The 15,526-nt window shown below is 49.0% G+C and overlaps 1 protein-coding gene across 1 annotated transcript in view; it reads left to right on the top strand.

The window, feature by feature from the left end:
- The window catches only part of ACVR1 (activin A receptor type 1), a 44,089-nt gene extending 28,833 nt beyond the window's left edge, over window positions 1-15,256 (top strand). The window contains exons 5-10 of the mRNA XM_064435378.1: window positions 2,227-2,326; window positions 3,076-3,222; window positions 5,231-5,506; window positions 8,764-8,961; window positions 12,972-13,102; window positions 14,000-15,256. Coding sequence (XP_064291448.1) covers window positions 2,227-2,326; window positions 3,076-3,222; window positions 5,231-5,506; window positions 8,764-8,961; window positions 12,972-13,102; window positions 14,000-14,134 — 987 coding nt within the window. The 3' untranslated portion in view covers window positions 14,135-15,256. The remainder of the gene's footprint in view (window positions 1-2,226; window positions 2,327-3,075; window positions 3,223-5,230; window positions 5,507-8,763; window positions 8,962-12,971; window positions 13,103-13,999) is intronic.
- The last annotated feature ends 270 nt before the right edge of the window (window positions 15,257-15,526 follow it).

Here is a 15,526-nt window from a genome sequence, read left to right as displayed (position 1 = left end):
GTGCTCCCAAATCTGTAGTATTAATGAATTTTAACCAAAAGGTGGGATTGGCAAGCGTAGGTCCTTTGACCTGTACTGTTTGTGTTCCTGGAAACAGTGTCAGCACATCAAAACAGAATGTGCCTGGCTGTTGGGTGGCCTGGAGTGATGGGAGAGTGAAGAACTATGCTGCATGTTTGATATACAACAGCCTGAAGGGTTGGAAAAGGTGTGATGCTGGTGAGAAAGAAAATACGGATAATTTTGACATTTAAAACCTTCAGGCCTGACTGCCATGGTCTTGGTAGCAGGACTCTGGGATATCAGTGACGTTTTGCTGATGGAGGAGCAGTGGGAGTTCTAAGAAATGTGCAGTTGTTACTCAAAGCTCAGTTTTCAAAATACAGTCTTACTCATGTGGTCTCTGGAAAATACAATGAGCTGGGAAGTGTTCCCCTTCTGCAGGGTGACTGTCCCTTCCCCCTTCCCTGAGGCCAGAGCACAAGTGTCCCAGCAGCTGTCCCTCACTTCATCTGAGCAGAGCAAGTAAAGCTTCAGGCAGGTGGAGTGTGTTTCTGAAGCAATGCAGAGTTTTCTTGCATTGCAGAGATAAAATGTCCCCAGCATTAAGAGGCTGGAAAACATTTTCTATTTTGGTGCTGTCCCACCTTAACGTGCTTTCACTGCAAGGCTGAAGAGTGGACTGTGTCTGTTAATATTTTTTTTCCTTTCTTTTTATAATCCCTTTGGCTCTGTTTAATGAGCCCACAAAGGTTGATTCCATGTTACTGGTTTAAAACAGCAAATCGTGATGTATCCACCATGGCCCAGGCATGTGTGCAGCTGCTGATCTGTCCTTAAGCACTGACTTCCAGCTTTTACCAGCTCCTCTGTTTTATCTGTGCAACATCCTTTCAAGCCATTTGCAGACCTCTTGTACTTCTAGTTATTTAATGTTACTTGGAAATGGTGATAACACCTGTGAAGAAAAAAATCAAAATTCTGTTTCAAAGAGCTGGGAGAAGCTGGGAGCTGTCAGACCCTCTGAGCCAGTGCTGAATGGTGCCAGTGCTGCTGCTCTGCCTCCCAGTGTGGCTGATGCACAAAATGTAATTGGTGGCTCCTGTGCCCAAATGTTCATCTAAACAGCAAGTCTTCTAGATTCCAGATTTTTCTTCTCCATTGTGTTTTAAGTCACTGGCTTTGTCACACATTAGATAAGTTTACATTTAGGATTAGTCTCTGCAGTGTAGCAAGTGCTTAAAGCCCTAAGCTGCTTAGTGGAAGGAGCTCTGGCCTCTTCAAATCTTGTTTTTACAGTTGCTGTAGATAAGTTTGGGGATGGATTTTTGTTTTTGTTGTTTTTGTTGTTTTTGTTTTGCCTCTGATGCAAGCAGGAAGGAAAATGAGCCCTCAGTTTGTGTTATAAAATAAGACAGTCTGTCACTGCCAGATTCCTTTTCTTGAGCACTTGTTAAGAGGTTCTTAGAAGAAATGAGATTTCATGGATATCTGGTCCAAGCGCTGCAGTGCAGTTTTCTGGAAATAATAGAAAGTTGGTTACACTTAGGCTTTTTAATCCTATTTTCCTTTGTAAAGAAAGAGTCCAGCAATAGTTGTTAATGCTTTGAACTAATACAAAACTCCTGGCTGTAAAAGCAGCTGGACGTTAGCATTTTACAAGGCTAATGGGATTTTAACATTCAATCAGGATCTCACTCATGTTTATTATAAGCTTACAGCTCAAAGTCTGCTTTCTATGCACTAAAAATACCAGAAACTGATAAAGCTTTTAAGAATGATTTCTTACAGAAGTTTTTCTGGAGTATCAGTGGCAAATCTTGTTTGATTTGCCACTGGTGATGCTGGAAAATTGCCCTACCTCATTTATTTGAAAACTGGTTTTGATTTTAAATACCTGCATCAGGCTTGAATAGGCATCAGAAACAGACATAAGGTAAGTAACAGAAGAGTGAAGTGCTGGAAAAGGGCAGAATCTCTTGACAGAGGATAGCTGCTATGCCAGGAGTGGGCTTCCAGAGCAGACATCTGTTGTCATATATTTATTACATTTATTAAAGAAATAATGACTTACTAAACAAACGCTCTTTGACCCGAAGTGACCAAATGGCATCCCCAGAGCCACAGAGATACCCCCAAGCTTTAACCTAACCTGTCCTTTGTGCATGCAAACAGGGAAAAATGGGGTTTCTCACGTCCTAAACTTCTGCTTTTCCTTCTGAACAGGATTTGTTGGACCATTCCTGCACATCTGGAAGTGGCTCTGGGCTTCCTTTCTTGGTGCAAAGAACGGTGGCTCGCCAGATCACCCTTGTGGAGTGTGTAGGTCAGTGTCCTCTGGGTGTTTAGTTATTTGTAGGGCTTTAGTGTTAATTTTAAGGATTCATTAAATTTTTCTTCAGCATATTTTTATTATTAACTGAGTAGTGTTAATTGAGTTTAGGAGGCATTTGGGTCAAAGATACCTGGAGGCATTGACATTGAGCCAAGATGCTGTGCAGGCACTGAAGAGGTGAGGAAGCTATTGGGCTGAAAAGTTTGGCTTGCAGATAGTACGTCCTGATCTCCACAGGACAGGCCTTGGTTTGGTGGGGCTGGTGGTTTTTAATCCTTTTTTTGTTTGTGGATGGCTTTAGGTTTTTGTTTCCTTTAAATCTTCATTTTGCAAGGGGTGATGCTGGAATAGAAATGTAAGGGCTGTATCCCCAGCATTACATTCCCTTCCTGCCCTCCTTGCTGCAGAATTCACAGCTCTGTGTTGTGCACACTGACCTTGCCATGTGCTGCCTAAGTCACTTCAGCTGCAAAACCACTTTCATAGTATGGTGAACCTGCCAGTTCAAACCCTCTGTGCTGCACTGGTGTGCAGGGAGGAGAGAGCCACGCTCACAGGGCTTGCAGGCAAAGCAGCCAGGAAAGATGAGGGATGCTGGAGCACAGTGTGACTCCAGTGGTAAGGTGTGGATGCAGGGGAGGTCAGATCAGCTGGTGTGATGCCTGGTTCATGACAGCGAGTTCTGCCTGCTGAAGGCTGTTTGTTAGTTGACAGCTTCTCCTGTGTTCTTCTCCCACCAGGAAAGGGCCGTTATGGAGAAGTTTGGAGGGGTCAGTGGCAAGGAGAAAACGTTGCTGTGAAGATCTTCTCTTCTAGGGATGAAAAGTCCTGGTTCAGGGAAACTGAGCTGTACAACACTGTGCTGCTGCGGCATGAGAATATTTTAGGTAAGTAGGACAAGCACATTCTGTATCCTGGTGTGTCTGGTGTAAAGGTGAGTTACCTGGGCAGGTCACCTGTCAAGCACTGCACGCTCACCAGGCAGCTCACAGTCTGCAGGTTCTTGTGTTGTGATAAATAGCTGAAGAGAAATTTTCAGGGAGAGACTTCCAGGAGGGACTGAGTCTCAAATGGGGAATGTGTCATGGCAGCTGCCACTTGCTGCTCTGCAGTATTCCAGCAGGCAGCAGTTAATCAGCCAGATAAATCAGGTGTTGGCAGCTGAGCACACAGAAAGCACTGGAGGTGCCACAGAGCCCTGTGGAAGGGACTGGCTCCTGCAGCTCTCCTTGCAGAGTCCTGCCCAGTGTGTCAGGGGAAGCTCTGCTGGATCTCTGTTGGGTTGTAATCTCAGGTTCCCTGCAGAAATGGAGGGAGAAAAGGTGAGGAGGAGTTTATAATGAGATTTAGGCATTGAATACTTTTCCTTGTGGCTAAGTGCAATATGGATCCAGTATTCTCTTCTGTTTAACTGTTCTGCTCAGGGTGAGAGTAAGCTCTTTTGGTGTTTAAACTTCAGTTATAGCTGCATGATGTATCTTTTTCCCTGTAAATAGGAAAGTGAGAGAACCTTGTGCATCACTCATACCTCATGCGCTTGGTTCTGAGAACTGGGAAAGTGGCTTTGTTGTGTTGAGCCATGTCTGAGGTTTAAGCAGCCCTTTGATTCTTAATAGATCTGCCCTTCTGTCACTGGTGTGCCACCTCTGCAAATAAAAGCAGCAGCACATTTTGAGTGCTGACACTGCCTCAGCCAAAATCTGTCTTCAGTCAGTTTTCCTTTGGCTCCTTTTTCTTGCTTCCTGTCAGAAAGTGTTCCTTGGCTCTCTAGCTCACTCTGCTAGACATTTGTGTGTTTCCTGAAGCAGTTCCTTTGTTACTACAAAAATAATTTGGTGGCCTCCTGAAATGTGAATTATTGAACTTCCCTTCCCAAGAGAGCAAGTGACTTGGCTGAAATTACATTGCATATTTTCCTCGATGCTCTGCCTGTGTTTAGTCTTTCTTGATGACTGTCAAATTTGTTGGCTATTTTAGAGACTTTTTTTAGATGCAATATTAAACAATATCACAGGTTACAGAAATGTCACATTGTGCACAAGTCTGACTTTAGGAGAGAAGGCGGTGGATGTTCTTTCTGACAAATGTGAGCTTTTCATAAGCATGATTTGTTCCTTTGACTTGGGAATAAAACTTGTGTTGTCACTGTGTGGATATATGCAGAGGTGAGAGGAAGGGAGCTTCCCGTGAATTTGGGGTCCAGTTTTAAGACATGACGTTTTTGAAGGCAGTTCTTGAGGTTCATGAGTTTTGAACAGAAAATTTTCTCAGTTTCTTCATAGAAGATCATTGTGGTTGGGTCACACATTTAACCCTGTTCTCAGCAGTCTGCACTGGCTGCCTGTGGACTCTAAAAATGGAAATGGTTGTTCCTGGCTTGATGTCTGAGGTGTTTCTGCTTTCCAGTGTGACCCTCTCAAGTGGGCAGCAGCAAATGTACTACAGACTTGGGGTCTTTCTGCTTGACTGGGAACTTCCCCACCCCCAAGTCCTTCAAAAAGAAGGAAAAATAAAAATATTTTTAAAGTATGTGGCCCTAAGCAGTTTTTTGATATGACTGACAAATATGTGAATGGGTTCTTGTGAATAATGTGAGTTAGAGTTGCAGCATTTGCTTTCCTCACAGCGGTACCTGCAGTTGTCTGCAGTGCAGTTGTAATTAAACAAGTTGTGCATTGCAAGAGGGGCCAGCAGTGCTGATTCACCTTGTCATAGAATATCCAGAGCTGGAAGGGACCCATGGCAAGGATCATGGAGTCCAGCTCCTGGGTGGGTGACACCCACAGCCTTGGCACTATCAGCACCTGCTCTGGCCAGCTGAGCTGCTTCTCTCGGGGAGTCTTGAAGGAGCTCTGTCAGTTTATTTGCGTGTTTTCCTTCGTCCTCTCCCTCCAGGTTTTATTGCGTCTGACATGACTTCCCGGAACTCCAGCACGCAGCTGTGGCTGATCACACACTACCACGAGATGGGCTCTCTGTACGACTACCTGCAGCTGACCACGCTGGACACGGTGAGCTGCCTGCGCATCGTGCTGTCCATCGCCAGCGGCCTGGCGCACCTGCACATCGAGATCTTCGGCACGCAGGGCAAGCCCGCCATCTCCCACCGCGACCTCAAGAGCAAGAACATCCTCGTCAAGAAGAACGGGCAGTGCTGCATCGCCGACCTGGGTGAGCGCCGCCCTGCTGCTGCCCACACTGGGGGTCGGGTGGCTGGGCTGCAGGAGCGAGGGGTGCTGTGGGCCCGGGGTGCTGTGTCTGTGACCCGTCCGTGCCCCCCTGTCCGTGTCCCCTCCGTGTCCCCCCGTGTCCTGGCGCTGTCCCCTCCATGTCCCCCCGTCCGTGTCCCCTCCGTGTCCTGGCGCTGTCCCCTCCATGTCCCCCCGTCCGTGTCCCCCGGTCCGTGTCCCCCCGTGTCCTGGCGCTGTCCCCTCCATGTCCCCCGGTCCGTGTCCCCTCCGTGTCCCCCCGTGTCCTGGCGCTGTCCCCTCGCGGGTGCTCCCCGCAGCGCCCGCCGCGGCCGCCAGGTGGCGCCTGCAGCCCAGCCTCGCTTTTGGGGCCTTTTCCTGGTTTTCCGTGGTGAAATCCCATTTCCGGGTCCCAGAGCAGGCAGCGGCCAGGCTTCACTGCTGAGACAGCGTGTGTCCTCCCACAGGCAGTGCGAGCCGTGTGCTCGCTGGCCCAGCTCTGTCAGCTCGATCGCGCAGAGCGTTCCGTGGGCCCTGAAGCAGTTCCCTGGGACCAGCTGGTTTGGAGTTGAAGCTCCATGCACGGGTGCTGAGGAGCAGTCACAGCAGTGTGGCTCGTTCACACCTTGGAGGGGTGTCTGACAGTAGCGTTTTTTTGATTTTCTCTGCAGACAAGGGAGAAAATAGTAGTAGAACTGTATTTGTGCACTGTTGCCTAGGCAAAAAGTGTATCAGGAAATGGGAATTTTTAAAATAATAATCCTTCTGCATAATTTCTGTCACTTGTGCCCGAGGGACTTGAGATACAGACAGGGAAAACATGAAAGCCACATACCTGGGCCTCTGGAAATTTGCTGTGGGAAGAGTAGCAAATGCAACAGTAAGTTGGAAGTACAGAGTGTTAGAGACTGCCTTTTAAATAAATTTGTAGTTCACTCTGAGGAGGTGCAGCACGTCCGGGCATTGATTGACCTGGTGCTAGTACAGTGAAGTCTATTACACTATTTATCCAGACGTTTCAGATGTCTGAGAGATTTTTCTGAGAGAGCACAGCAATAAACATTTCCCATTAGTTTTTATGGTGGTTAAAATAGCTATTTTTTAAAATGTGAACTCTTCAGACCTATACCTGTCACATTTTTCCTATGTTCCTCCTTTGTAAGGGAAACTGACCAAAGAGTTTATTGCTTCTGGCATGCATTCCTGCCCTTTCTTCTGTGGGGCTCTGTCTTGTTTCCACCCTCTGGTCCCTTCCTGTCAGGGTCCGGAGCCGGGGGCTGCTGCGGCCGTGGCACCCCAGGATCAGGAGCTGCAGAGGCTCAGGTGTGCTGTGTGACAGAGTCCGGGAGTGGGTGTCATTCGCTCCTGCTCCCTCTGTCAGCTGGGAGTTCTGCCTGTGTCCTTCCAAAGCCGTGCCTGGTGCTGGGCCTGGGCGGGCAGCTCTGTGGGACAGGGCTGTGTGCTCAGAGGGCCTTGTCACACCAGTGGGTTCCTGTTCAGGAGCTGGGGACCACAGCAGGAGCCGTGCCTCGGTGCCCCCAGAGCCCCTGGGCGGGCAGGATCCGCTGCCCAGCCCAGACAGCAGGGCTGCTCTGTGCTGGGTTGCAGCCCCCTGCCTGACCCCTGCCTGCTCTGGGCTCTGTGGGTGCTGCCTGGCCTCCCTCAGCTGTAAACCTTGACCTCTCAGCCTCTGCAAGCTGTTTTGCTCAGTTTGGGTGAAGTTTTATGATTTTTATCGAAGTGTTCTCCGAGGTCCTGATTTTTCCAGAGTTGGCCAGAAAATGTGGTTTCTGATCTTTGTTTGCTGTTGCAAGCTTTTTTTTAAGGAAGAATTATAAACCATGTATATTAATATAATCTAATATTAATTTAAAGTCGCACATTAAAGTCTATCTGTCAGTATTAGACAGAAGTACTTGGATCTGGGAGCAGACTTCTTCTCATCAGTCTTGGGTCGTGAGATGAGACATAAAAGTGTCCCTAGCAAGGATGAGGACAAACATTTTAGCACTGTTTGTTGTGATAGGCCAAGGGGAGGTGGTTTGAAATTGAAAGAGGGTTGATTTACATAAATGTAAGAAGTGTTTTACAGTGGGCAGGGCTGGCACAGGGTGCCCAGAGCAGCTGTGGCTGCCCCTGCATCCCTGGCAGTGCCCAAGGCCAGGCTGGACAGGGCTGGAGCAGCCTGGGACAGGGGAACGTGTCCCTGCCATGGCAGGGTGGGACTGGATGAACTTTAAGATCCCTTCCAACCCAAAGTATTCTGTGATCTTTCTAGAGGTGCCATAAGCCTATTCTTATCAGCTTGAAATATCTTGAAGTGCATTTGAATTGCAGAAAAGTGTTTTCCAAATTTTTATTGCGTTAAAGAGCAGACTGTTCTTTGGAAAGAAAGGCAAATGAATGATCTGGTGATAGGTTAGTTTTTGTGGGACTGAGGTAAAAAGCCTTTTAAGGTTCACCTAAAATAAACTCCTGTTAAATGTAAATAGTATATGTCATTCTTAGAAGATTTGTTGAGGAAATTAGGGAGAGTTTGCGTCGCCCTCTCTGTCGCTTGGCTCTGCCATGCACCCACTGCTGCTCAATTTGCAGTGCTCTCTGTTTACCGTGGCCAAATGAGTGCTCTGTGTGTTTCCAAATTTACAGTAATTTGGTCCCTCACATAATGTTCTCTGCTTAAATGTTTAGTAATTAGTAGAAACCAGGTAGAGTGGTTTTGTCTGACTCATTTTAGATCTGCTTGAGGATGTTTATTTTTCAAGCTGCTGCAAATACGGTGTTTTTGTTTTCCAGCTTTATTTTTTTAACTTGCGTGTATCCTTCGTGCAGTGTTTTTCTTCTCCTTTCCCCACAGTTCGGGTGTATCCACCTACCCAAAAGGTCTATAAATAAATTTGAATGCTGTGTAAAATTGTTTTGTTCTGAGCAGCAGCTGTTTGGCCTCTGTGTATCCGTGCCCATAGTGCTGGGGACATCCAGTGGCTGCAAAACACTTCATGACAGTGTTTTGCAAGAGTGCAATAAAATGCTTGATGATAATCCCTTAGGAGATAGTGGGCCTGTCTGTGGCCCCAGGTTTTGCTGGCAGGTTTGGAGCTGACCCCGTTGGTCTTTGGACAGCTGGGCCCTTGGCTCCTCTTCCAGAAACCATCTGACGGGGTCACTGCTCCCGGGGCCCTGAGGCGCGTGCTGCTGCAGCTGGAGGGGGCTTAACGCTTTGTTTTTTCTGTCCTTCAGGCCTTGCAGTGATGCATTCCCAGAGCACGAACCAGCTGGATGTGGGGAACAATCCCCGCGTGGGCACCAAGCGCTACATGGCTCCGGAGGTGCTGGACGAGACGATCCAGGCCGACTGCTTCGACTCCTACAAGCGCGTGGACATCTGGGCCTTCGGGCTGGTCCTCTGGGAGGTGGCCAGGCGCATGGTCAGCAACGGTGAGTGCTGGGGCCGCTTCCCTCGCCCCTGGGAAGGGGTCAGTCACAGCACAGCACCTCCCCCAGAGGCACAGCGGCGTGCTCTGGTCCCCGAAACGTGAGGAGCCTGTTGGCTCTTGGGTACTGTACTGTGGGTCATCCCTGTTGCCACTCCTGTCAAGGCAGAGAACAGGGTCCTTGCTCATTCTAAGTCCTAGTGAGACATAATTCATATCAAATAGCTAAGTTAAAATTTTAGATCAAAAGGTCTCTATCCTTCTTCCTTGTGTCATTAAACCATAGTGATTATTTGTAGGTGTCAGTTTCTCATTTCAAACCCTAAAAGACAGAAAGAAAGGCAGTGCAGAAGGTATCAGAATTCAGCACTGCTTTTGCTTTACCAAGTTGGAAAGTAGCACTGGTGCAGTTCTGGTACTGGACACAAGTATTGCTGCAGCAGCTGCAGCTCACAGAGGCTTTACCTGATCTGCTCTTGAACAAGAAAGGGTGGATGGTGCTGGCAGCTTCCCCACGTTGGTGTGGAACTCATGGGACTGCAGACTTAGCTGCTTCTAGGTGCATGCTCTGGGGATTTGATTCTGACTGAGCTCAGTGCCCCCATGGGAACACTTCAGGTGATGCAGATCTGTCCCTGCACTGGTCACATCAGGACAGTCTGAAGTTTCAGGTGCTGGTGACTCTAATTGCACAGTACCAGTTGCTCTGTACTCCTGGCTGTTGCTGTAAGTCATTCCATGCCCGTGCACTGGTTGGGATGGAGTAAACATCTTCCCTGGCCTCTGTGTGTTGAGCTGTGTGGGAATCACTGCTGGTCACCCTGATAACCCTGTTTGCTTTGCAGTGAGACTTTGGCACTGGGACTGAGCCTGCAGGAGCAAGGGAGGGTGGTGTCTTGTGGGGCCAGAGGCACTCATCAGCTCCCTGTGCTCTCCTGGGCTCAGGGACAGCCTTCCAGTGACACAGTCTGATGTAGTGCTTCAGCTCCCAGAGGCCTTGAAGTTGTTCTAACATGACTACTAAGTCTGGTTCTTAATTTTTATTCATTTATTCTAATTTAATTTTTTTAAAACTTACCCAGTGATCTTCCAGGTGACATAGTGGTTCTTGGTATTTTCTTGTTTAATAAGAGGAGGAAAACATGATAGGAAACTCCTTTGCCACAAACAAGTATTTGTGTGTTGTCTGTGTGCTACAGTAGGAGCCAGCCAGCATTTTCTCTGTACTCAGAATGTGATTTCAGTCCCCAAAGCTGTGTTTGCCTCTCTTCAAATGGAGCAGTGCTGGTTCCCTGGAGAATGTCCCTTGCTCTTGGAATGTGCTCCCTTGGTTCAGCACTTACCTGGTGCCTGGCACTCACAGCTCACATCCTTGGGAGTTGTCATGGTTGTTCCCAGGGCTGTGCTCTTGTTCCACAATGACAGTGACACCAGAAGCTCAGAGGTGGTTCCTGCTCAGAGGAACCCTGGTTGTTGTGGCGAGGCTGGAGCTGCTGCCAGGGAAGTCAGCTCAGGGCCATGTACATGTCCCAGGGCTGGAGCCCCTCTGCTCTGGAGCCAGGCTGGGGAGCTGGGGGTGCACACCTGGAGAAGGCTCCAGGCAGAGCTCAGAGCCCCTTGCAGGGCCTGAAGGGGCTCCAGGAGAGCTGCAGAGGGACTGGGGACAAGGATGGAGGGACAGGAGCCAGGGAATGGCTCCACTGCCAGAGGGCAGGGATGGGTGGAAGATTGGGAATGAGGAATTGTTCCCTGGCAGGGTGGGCAGGCCCTGGCACAGGTGCCCAGAGCAGCTGGGGCTGCCCCTGCATCCCTGACAGTGTCCAAGGCCAGGCTGGATGGGGCTTGGAGCAGCCTGGGTTAGTGGAGGGGGTCCCTGCCATGGCAGGGTGGGAATGGGATGGTCTTTAAGGTCCCTTCCCCTCAAACCATTCTGGGAGTCTATGAAGTAACAGGGAGCAGAGGTGAGAAGCCAGTGTGGCACCTGTGGATTGTAGGTGATTGGAGAGCAGCCCACAGAGCAGGAGGCTGTGCTGGCAGTGCCAGAAGGCACCTCCAGGCAGTGCAGGAAGCCCAGGCTGTGGCTGTGCTGGGGGAGCCGGTGTCCCCGGGCAGTGGGCGAGGGCAGCGTGTCACGGGTCAGTGACATGCTGTGGGACAGAGGTTGAGTGGCTCCTGGCACCACGAGGGCTCCCGCCGGGCTGGACAGAGCTCAGAGCGCTCCGCAGGCACTACTGGAGTAAAGGCCAGCCCTGCTTCCTTTGTGTCAGGACTGTGTGTCTTTGCAGCAGCCAGTTATGTGCCCTGTGCTTGGGAAAGAGCACATGACAGCAGTGAAGCAGAGCCAGCGCTCGCTGCAGAGATAAAGTTCATCTGTCACGTCCTCGTGGCCCTGGAGCGTGTCCAGAGCTGCGGGACAGCCGGATCTGGGTGCTGGTCCCCTGCCAGGGCCTGGCCTTACCTGCAGGACAGGTGTGGCAGCAGGGGCACAGAGGGGGTTGTGTTCCTGAGGTCTCACAGTGAAGTGGGTTGTTAGGATAGGAACTGAGCCCAGCAGGTGATGTTTGCTGGTTGCAGTTGGGAATCGCTCTGAGCAGGAGGGTGGGTGACGCTGCTTTACACAGCACATGTCACTCGTCCTGTGTCCATGTCAGAACAGCAAACTGCAGGCTGCCTGGTGCTCCTGTGGGAACTTGCTTGGGTAGCCAGGTCTCCAGATTACCCTACTGTTCTCCAAGGCACTTGTAATCTCCTGTTTCCCTTTTTGACTAATCATCACAGACAGGGGTTCACAGACTTCTGTGGAGTATGCACAGGAATATCTATGGGACTTTGATCTTCATCTCCAGTAGAACAGGAAAACTGAAATTCAACTGCTGTAGGAAAGATTGAGAACCTCTTTTCAGTTTCAGGGTATCCAAAGCAGCAGAGATTCTCCTGGATTTCGTGTCTGGCTGTGGGACAGCAGATTTCAGTCTGTTGAATTGCTGTCAGCAGCAGCTATTTGATGTTCCTGCTGGACACAGAGGGCCTCATTAGCTCTGGCTTTTTCCACACTGCTGACCCAGATGCCTGTCTTTGAACACCAGTTTGTAAATTGGCTTCCTGAGAAGGCTGGGCTCCCTGCAGATGGTTGGTGAGCCTGATCCAGTGAGGAATCAGAGTTGCATGTGTGTCCTGGGCAGCAGGCACAGGGGCTCCAGCCTGGCAGTTCTGTGAGCGGGTGACGGGCAGGGGGAGCACTCACACACAAACTCTGGTTTCAGTGCCAAACCCTAGGACATGGCCAGGTTGTTGGCTTCAAGACCAGGCTGGATGGGGCTTGGAGCAACCTGGGACAGTGGAGGTGTCCCTGCCCCTGGCAGGGGTGGGATGAGATGGGCTTTAGGGTCCCTCCCCACCCAAACAAACAAATCTGTGGTTTTATGAAGATGCATTGAGCTCCTGAGTGCCACAGGCTCTTGAGTATTTGGTTTTGTGATGGCATGTGGTGCCAGTTACCCTGGGGGTTTCACTGTTTTCATAGCAAGGAATGAAATGCTTTGAAGCACCAGCTTGAGGGTCTGTGGATGCTGAAATGCTTATTGGACTCTTTCAGGAATTACAGAAGCACCAAAGTGTGTGTTGAGCCTGTTAGAAACCCCAGTGCAGACCTTGCATTTTCCCATTTCCTTGTAGAAATCCCAGTTTTAGGTAGGCAGGAAAGCTGTGTGCATTACAAAACACGGCCTTTTGGCAAGGGATTTACTTCTCTCTTTTCAGCTCCAGCATCTGCAAAGTGGGTATAGCTTATACTTTGTGGATTTGCAATATGAGGCAATTAATTAACAATTTGAGTAGAAAAAGCTGTTCCTGGGGCAGTGAGGGCTGTTCTGTTGTTCAGAGGCTACATGACCTGTAGGGTTGGGTTCTAAAGGATTTCTGTGCCTCTTAGGTGGGTTTTGTGTTCCCTGTGTCCCTGCAGAAATGCTGCTCACTGTCACAATCACTGAGTGATGTCTGTCTGTGTCTCACCAGGAATCGTGGAAGACTACAAACCACCCTTTTATGACTTGGTTCCGAACGACCCCAGTTTTGAAGACATGAGGAAAGTGGTCTGTGTGGATCAGCAGAGGCCCAACATTCCCAACAGATGGTTCTCAGACCCGGTCAGTGTGTGCTGTCTCTCTGACTGCCATGGAAGCTTTCTCAGTTGTCACTCGCTGGGGAGGCTCTCAGTGGCCTCGTCAGCAGTGTCACCTGTGCAGGGGTGGGGTGTGCTGGCCTGGCTTGGCAGCACTGAGCAAACTGACAGCTGCCAGGTCTGAGCCACTCACAGACTGGCCTCTTAGGAACATGATTTAGCAAAAACCTTACAGCTGCTTTTCCTGGTGGTTGTTCTCCCTCCGAGGGGAAGCGAAGGGGAGAGGAGCTGGTCCAGGGCTTTCTGTGGCTTACAGGCACAACAGAATGCTGGGCTTTCCTGCCTGCAAGACAGGGGCTGTTGTCTTTTTTCAGACTGATGCTCAAGTTAATTTTTCTTCATCAGTATCAGTCTGCCAGCTGTTTTGCCCTTACCCCTGGAGCTGTGGAAGTCAGTTTGAAATCTGTAGGGCTGGGCAGGCAGAGTGCCCATCTCTGAGGTCTGGGTGTGGAGCTGTGCCCTGTGCTGGGAGCCCAGCCAGTTAAATCCTGCTGGGCATGATGAAATCACAGAACTTCTGTACCTTCTCAGCTGCCTTCGTGGGCCTGCTGGAGTTGGTTTCATTGAAGAGAAATTCTGTGTAGTGTTGCTTAATTAGAAAAATCCCCAACACTGTTGTTTAAAGATGCACTAGCTGGTGACTCCAGTCAGCCCATGGGCCAGTTGTGCTCTTGGTTTAATCAAGTTACCAGACTTTTCAAAACCTGTAAGCTCTGTATTTGATAATCAGTGGGAAGCCCTGAAAATGGGGTGTTCATTAGGCAATAAAACCCTCTGTGTGGGTGCTTGGCCCCAGCCAGTGCTTCCTTGGCTCGTTACCTGTGAGTGACCCCTGTGCTGTGTGGTTTCTGTTCTTCCCCAGACGTTGACGTCCCTTGCCAAGCTGATGAAGGAGTGCTGGTACCAGAACCCCTCGGCCAGACTGACAGCCCTGCGCATCAAAAAGACTTTGACCAAAATTGACAATTCCTTAGACAAACTGAAAGCTGACTGTTGACCTCTCCTCGTGGTGCTCTCCCGGCAGGAAGGCACTGGGCTGGCCCGGAGGCTCTGGCCAGGCAGTTCCTAGCCCTGGTCCCCAAGGCTGCTCGGAGCAGGAGCTCTGGGGAGCAGCTGGGGCCCCCACTGCCCCCACCACACCTGGGCGAGCGCTGGGGACAGCTGGGCGTGCTGTGGCTGAGCTAGTGGCCTGAAGGAAGACAGAGAAATCCTAAGACAAGATCAGGGCATTAAACAATGGCTTTGAACAGCTTCTTTCTTTTTTCTTTTTCTTTTTTTTTTCTCCTTTTATTTCCCCTTTTTTTTTTTTTAAATACTTTATTTTAATTCTCCTAATCACTCCCAAGGTGAACACATGGAAGTGGTAAATTTTAATCAGCAATATTGCCTGTGCTTCTCTTCTTTATTGCACTAGGAATTCTTTGCATTCCTTACTTGCACTGTCACTGTTAATTTTAACGACATGACTTGCCAAAAATATGATTGGCTGTATCCTGCATTGATCTATGCCTGAGTAATAGGAAAAGAATTTGGTAAACTGAAAATATAACAGTCAGACTTTAGCTGCATTTTACATGTGTACTGATGTTTACAATAATGCTGAACATTAGGAATTTCTTGTTTATCCAAAACCTGCAAATTATTTATTACTAGTGCACTTGACAGTTTTTTAAACTGTAAAATAAGTGCATAAAGTTAAAGCTTATTTTTATGTGGCCTCTTTCATGATTTCTTACACAGACGTTTTTGTAACACAATATAACCTGAAACATGAATTGTTTTCTGTATTATCATATTACAACTCGATAGTCACATTTTAAGTGCTTCACATTTGTAGGTGTGTGGTCTGTACCATATTTTCAGTTGGAATATGGAACGTATATATAGCCATTTCCCACAGGACCTTGTGTCTGGCATCTTGCTGATCTGGGAAAGGACAGCAATGGAGGAGTTAACTAGAATATTAGGTCATGAATGCTGTGGGGAAAATGCATTTTATTTCTTCTAAGCTATATAATATGCATTTAAACTCTGCCAGAAAAATAACTATTTTGTTTTAATCTACTTTTTCTATTTAGTAGTTATTTGTATAAATTAAATAGAATGTTTTCAAGTCAAACGTGGGAGTGTTTTAGTTGTGTTACTGCCTGTCAGTGAGCAGGTGTCCCTGCAGGGGGCTGCTCGTGCCCTGCGAGGTGCTGAGGCTGCAGAGGAGCAGCAGGAGCTGCTGGGCTCTGCCTGGACCTGGCCCTGTCCCAGCCCCAGGGACACGGTCGGCTCGGTGGCACCAAGGCTTCCCATCCACTCTCCATCCCACTCCTATCCATCGCCCTCCATCCCACTCTCCATCCCTCCTCTCCTTCCTTACACGCCGTGGGGCAGCCCAGGA

Source organism: Passer domesticus, chromosome 10, assembly GCF_036417665.1.
Source record: "Passer domesticus isolate bPasDom1 chromosome 10, bPasDom1.hap1, whole genome shotgun sequence".
Taxonomy (NCBI): Eukaryota; Metazoa; Chordata; class Aves; order Passeriformes; family Passeridae; genus Passer; species Passer domesticus.
This window is presented reverse-complemented; position numbering and strand designations above follow the sequence as displayed.